This window comes from Acipenser ruthenus, chromosome 21 (genome assembly GCF_902713425.1).
Source record: "Acipenser ruthenus chromosome 21, fAciRut3.2 maternal haplotype, whole genome shotgun sequence".
Lineage (NCBI taxonomy): Eukaryota > Metazoa > Chordata > Actinopteri > Acipenseriformes > Acipenseridae > Acipenser > Acipenser ruthenus.
The window spans coordinates 10,953,576-10,960,125 of NC_081209.1; the positions used below are offsets into that span (position 1 = coordinate 10,953,576).

General features: G+C 44.6%; 1 protein-coding gene across 1 annotated transcript; it reads right to left on the bottom strand.

Moving 5' to 3' along the window:
* Positions 1–1,821: 1,821 nt before the first annotated feature.
* LOC131699181 (zona pellucida sperm-binding protein 3-like) lies at positions 1,822–6,317 on the bottom strand (the record flags this gene model as incomplete). Its single annotated transcript, XM_058995638.1, has 10 exons — positions 1,822–2,077; positions 2,365–2,478; positions 2,843–2,928; positions 3,442–3,533; positions 3,727–3,835; positions 4,221–4,401; positions 4,634–4,725; positions 5,146–5,252; positions 5,814–5,998; positions 6,257–6,317. Coding segments are annotated over 10 exons (1,245 nt in total), but the record flags the coding sequence as incomplete, so codon positions are not given.
* Positions 6,318–6,550: the final 233 nt, after the last annotated feature.

Below are 6,550 nucleotides of genomic sequence, written 5' to 3' on the forward strand. Positions count from 1 at the left end.
TCTCACATTGATGTTGGGTGACTTTATGCCACTCCTGGCGCAAAAATTCAAGCAGCTCGGCTTTGTTTGATAGCTTGTGATCATCCATCTTCCTCTTGATCACATTCCAGAGGTTTTCAATGGGGTTCAGGTCTGGAGATTGGGCTGGCCATGACAGGGTCTTGATCTGGTGGTCCTCCATCCACACCTTGATTGACCTGGCTGTGTGGCATGGAGCATTGTCCTGCTGGAAAAACCAATCCTCAGAGTTGGGGAACAGTTAGGGCTCTGGACTCTTGACCGAAGGGTTGTGGGTTCAATCCCCAGTGGGGGACACTGCTGTTGTACGCTTGAGCAAGGTACTTTACCTAGATTGCTCCAGTAAAAACCCAACTGTATAAATGGGTAATTGTATGTAAAATAATGTGATATCTGTATCATGTAAAATAATGTGATATCTTGTAACAATTGTAAGTCGCCCTGGCTAAGGGCGTCCGCTAAGAAATAAATAATAAATACCAACATGGGCGTCCAACAGGAAAGTGTTAGCTGCCCAATGCAGCAACACAATGGATTTGCTGTACAACAAAACTGTCTCCAGGGGGAGCCAGCTTAATCCATCATTTCTACTGAAGATACCTTTCTGCCTCCAGCCCCAATTTTAATATACAGGGATCCATCCAAGAAGGAGCATCCTGCACCATGTAGGGATCTCCCAAAATTCTGGGATTCAATGAATTAGAGATACTGAAACACGGACATCAAACCTGTTCATTTTCACATATAAATCCAGGATTTCTCAAATTCTATTGACTTCCCACGTAGGTGGAAAACAAACAAACAAAAACCTGGGGGAGTTAATGCAATAAACAGGGAACGTGGAGCTTGATCACCGAGGAGTGTTTGTCAGGCTCAACAGCACAGCTCCAGGTTCAATTGAATTGCACCATCAGACTCAAAGATATGTTCCCCACCACCTTTGCTTGGCAATATGTCTGTAGTCTTGCAACTCACCCAACAGGAGTTTGTGCTTTGAACAATGATTGAGGTTTTCACACTGAACGCTTGGTCCCAGAACATGTGTTTCACCAATTTCTTTTCTTCCACTTTGACGTTTGTTTTGGTCCCCAAAGAGACTATTTATGAACAATTTTACAGCTATATTGGATAGTTTAAATTTGCTTGTCAATTTTACAGTCCTAGTTAAATCCCCTGCAGCTAATTGACAGTGCAGCCCAGAAGCCTATTTAAAATAAATTAAAAAAAAAACAAAAAAAAAACACACACATGCATCCATTCAGTTACAAGATAAGTGAGCAAGAGGTATAGAGATGACCAGAAGGATACATTACATACAAGGGGTTGAAATGGAAGGAATTTATAATGGTCTTTCAAACTAGCAAGAAATGGAGTTGAAAATTGCACCAGTTAACAGGTCCAGCAACATTTCTCCCTGCACAGAACTACAAAACCAAATTGAACGCTCTCCCAGCTAATGTTGAGGTATATAAGTACCCAGGTAAAGTATCAGACACCATTAAATATAGTGTCTCCCCCCCCCCCCCACAAAAATAAATAAGCCACTATTTCTCCAGTGCCCCTGGAGGCTATCTGCCCAGTACAGATTAATGCCCAATCAAACTTAGTTAGCCAGCCCAGCTTTACTGGTTTTGTAGAATAACTTTCACTTAATGCTAAATGTAAATTTACTAAACTAAAAATAACAGAAACCCTGTTGTGCAAGGGGAGCAATTATCTGGCAGAAAGATGTTGGATGCCCTAAAAACAAACTCAGGATAAAAAAATGTTACTCAGTGGCAGAAATCTCACAGGACAGGAGGGTCTTTATGTATCCATTTTATTTCGCAACATACAAGAAATCAGAAATGCCTTGCTGGCGAGCTGCTGGAAACCGTGCCAACTGCTGTGTGCATTTCATCAACGGGGACAGGAACGAGGAGCTCCCTGCTGGACTTGGAGAAGAGTCTGGGATGATGCCACATGCACATGTAGTAGCCCAGAGACAGGGCTCCCAGGACAGCCATCAGGAGCAGGGGAGCAGCCAGGACAGGCAGCCAGGCCAGAGCCTGCTGGGGCTCTGGGGAGGAGAGCAGGAGGAAAGCGTTAGGAACAGGAAGGGCTCCCAGTGCAGCTACTCTACAGTGCCCAGGAGCAGTTTCAATGAGGGTCTGTTACTTTAGGACCTGCAGGGAGGCACACTAGAGTGAAGTTACGGTTATATGCCGTGGACTGGAATGGGTTTTGGTAGAAATTGTACAATGCAGGTTCAGGCAACATGACTGCAAGGGAACCTGTAGTGTAAAGATGAAAGTTAATGCCATGCAAACCAAGTGCACACAATTGGAGACTGCAGACTGAGCTCACCCTCCAGTGACAGAGCAGGGCTCCTCTGGTAGAATTCCTGGCTTCCAGCAGACAGCTCTTCAGGAAGGATCCTCAGGGGTCCCAGCACTGCAGTGTGCCTCAGTCCCTCTTCAGCTGCTCAAGAGAAAGGGAGCCTGGTTAGAAAACAGGACCTGTTGCTTTACAGCATGCAGGACCAGTCACTACACCAGGGGGCAGGCCAAGAGGGTGCTGGATGAAAACTACCCAAGAGAAGCAAAACTGATGGCAACAGGCCATTGAGCAGAGTACCAGCAAGCAGCCTCTGGTTGGGAGGGGGAATGGTTCTTTTGCAATACAGGCTCTGGCAGACCTATTTGAGCATGCTTTGTTGGCTGCCATCCATTTTAAAAGTCACTCACCATAGAAGTTAAAATCGTACCAAAAAAAAAATTATATATAATTATATATATATATAAAACCCCACCTGTGTAAACTATATAGAAAGTAGAATTCGTACCCGTGTCCCTCCTCTTCCTCAGATTGCAGTTTAAGGTACAGCAGCTGCACACAGAGTTCCGACCAGGGTTATCCAGGAGCTCCCAGCTGGAACACAAGAGCAGGACACTGAACCCAAAGACACAGCAACAGACTTCTACACAGAGCAGTATAATGAAGTTGGTTTCCCCACTCCCACCCAGTTACTAGCATTTCAATGAAATGGGGGGGGGGGGGGGGGGTCCCTGTGTCTGCTGGGTCTCACTTAAATCAAACCATTATTTGAACCAATGTGCTTAAACCTTTAATTGTCTTCATCTCTTAAAAAAAGCACCAATTAAGTTACTTCAAAATTGTAGTTGGCTTAAAGGCCTAATTAAGGAATTGAGAACCAAACCACACACACGGGTCCCCCAGGACCAGGAAACCCCACCTTAGGGACATGTGCACACACCTCATTTCCTCCAGTTACCAACAACTGCAAGAACACATTTCAATAATTAACCACACAACTGCAAGGAGGCACAGAACTGATTGTGTCCCTGTGGTGTTGGTTAACTGGACCTCACAGCCCCTGCACCCCTTCTACAGAGAGCAGCCTCAGCAGGGTCCAGTCCTTACCTCCTGGTTCTCTGGTTGAAGGAACAGGCTTTCTTGGTGGGGTCATTGAGCTGGGCAGGGTCCCAGGCCAGCAAACGGCAATGGATATAGACCTAGAAAATAATTTGATAAAGGAACACTAATAAAACTAACATTTGCTCTAGAAACCAAATTGTTTACAAAAAGGTTATGCACATTACAAGCACCACATCAGATACTGAAAGAATTCATTAAACAAGTAGAGAATCTTGGTAACTAGCTGCCCTGAGACTTCCAATACAACAGATTAACCCATCAAATACTCACATCTGTATTCAGTTGTGTAAACCTGAAGGCCTGGACAACCAGACGGATCTCAGAGGTCTGGACTCTGGGCAGAAACCTGGAGTTACCAGCCTGTCCGTCTACAAAGCATCTGCAAGGAGAAAGAGCACTGAGCAAGGGGAGGCACTGGCCAGGACTCGGGGACTGCAGACAACCACCAGAAGAAAGGAGCGAGCAAGACTTCCTGTGTTCCAGGGAGACTTCCTGTACAAAATTACATTCCAACCCTTTGTGTGCACTAGTGGAAAGTTTGAACTTAACTTGGGGCTGGTTTCCACAAATCATGGACATCTTACCTAAATTAAAGCCCAGCTACAATCTATGCCTTCCCAGTTTAGTTCAGCTGAGGTTTTGCCATGTTCACAAAGCTGACCATTTAACACCCATTCCTAAATCCAAGCAGGACTGTGCTCCCAAGTGCTAAACATTCAGATTTAAATTTTGCCTTTACTACACAGCTTGCAGTGAATATCTACCCGTGGTTGGTGATGAGCGGGTAGGTCTGGCTTGAAGGGCTCAGCTCTGGAGTGCTGGCAGCAACACACTCTTCCATGTAGACCATCAGCGGCATGTGGAATTGCTGCTTCACTGCAGCCGCGATGTTGATGAGGGACCCCAGGAAGAACAGACTTGAGGTGCGTGGGGCTGAGAAGTCATCTGTGACATCAAGGAGAGGAGCATGAGAACAGAAACCCACCCAACTCATCTCACTAGCCAGCACAGAGCAGTATTGACCAGCACCACAGAAATAGATCAAAATATTGTTCTACTTGACTAGAGGAAGTGACCCAATGAGCACCACAGGCTGCTCTCCCTGCCAGGTTAGGGTTGCACTGGACACCTTTCTAAGCCAATAGACCAAGTGTACATTGCAGGACAGCAAACTCACCATTCATAATCCCCATGGTAAACTCCAGCTTCCCAAACCCATAGGCATCCCCAAGTGCAGGGTTATACACTGGAGGAGTCCATCCAGCAGGTCTGGAGAACACAGGTAGAAAGCTTTAGATAGAACAGCAACACACCAAAACAATTTGCATTCAGCAGAAGACACCGAATTGTAAACAATTTATTGGCAATATTTAATGCAAACTTACTCTTGCTGCCTTCACAGTAAGGAAGCTGGTCCAGAATTCCTAATGCAGTAAATCATTTGATTTCACAGAAATAACTCAGTGCCATAAAATGGGTCTTTAATGGGGAGCAGTTAAAGGCAATAACTCCAATTATATAACAGTAAATAGATTGTGAAATTTAGTTCTAAAAATAATCCACAAATTAGATACTGTTAAGTCATGTCAGACATGATGCAAGACTCAATACTTGAATGCATTAACAGCCCAGAGGCTTAACACATCTTCACAGGAGTTACAGCATGTTTAAGCCAAGTCCAGCACTCACTTGGTATAGGTGCACACAATAGCCTGACTGAATGGAGTCTGGTAGAAGCCTCTCTGGGTAGGTTTGTAGGTCAGCACATTCATGTAACTGGTAACATTGGCAGTAACCTGAGCAAAACATGGATAAAAAGATTTAAAACACTTGATCTGCAGTTCAAGGGTAAGACACACCTCCAGGTTAGCCTTTACAAGACTGGGGTTAAGGCACACACTGCATGTCAACAGCCTGAAGCCAAAACAACGCATTTAGTTTGTTTAAAGAAAAGCGTATAAAACACACAAGTAATTTACCCTTATTTACTTCTTAGCAGACATCCTTATCCAGGGCTACTTAGTCAAACAAATACATTAAGAATCACAGTACAAGTAGCCTAATACAATTAAGAGCAAAATACATACAATGACTTTGGTTCTAGCAAGTAGGACAATATACAGCTGCCAATACGTTTGTATTGCTTAGTTATGTAACACATACTAGCGTCAATGACAACTGAAATATACGTTTTTAAACACGCCTTTACAACCACAGCCAATATTGCATTAGCAGTGCTAGAAAAAGTACAAGGTGTATATTTATACAAGCGTGTACAGCGTAATACGGGGCAGTGGAATTAGAGCGCGAACGTTTCTTACGTGAACCCAACATACAAGCCCTTAGAAGCCACTTACCATGCGCATAAAGCGGCAGTCCAGCAGCCCGTACTGGAACACCACCATGTTATTACCGGCGCTGCTGCTGGATGGAGGACAGGGTCCCAGCAGGAGGCCACTCGGGTCCAGAGGCAACGCCGATCGAGAGTAATCCAACAACACCCTCACAGCCACAGAGTCCACGCCGCAGGCTGTACTCACAGCTACAGGAGAAACGGGTTTGGAATAAAGCGGAACATACAACTATTTTGTTAAAGGGTTCATGTAACGAAAGTTTTAATTTTGTACCTGAATACTCTTTAAAATAACCAAATACGCACTACTAAGTGTTCCACAAAATGACAATGTCTGGATAGCAGTAAAACGAGTATGTTAACACACGAACATTATGTACCGGTACAGTCAGTGCTACCAAAACATAAGGCACAAAACACACTAACCCCGCCAGTAGCCCACATTACCTTCCTGCGGTGCAGCAAACGGTACACAGTAAAGCGCAATCACGACATATTTCACACAACGCCGCCATCATCTTTCAAACCAACAGTTACCTACCAAACACTACCGTCCAGGTGCTTTTCTAGTGACATTAATTCGAGTGATTTGGCAATTTACACTGAGTGGACCACTGACACAGGTGTGACGAGTTGTACCATTGCGTGGGTGCCTGCCTATACCACGCACACTCCAGAAAAAACACTCACACTCAACAGTTAACATCAATTAAAAAATTGGGCAGACCTTATTGCCTTGTT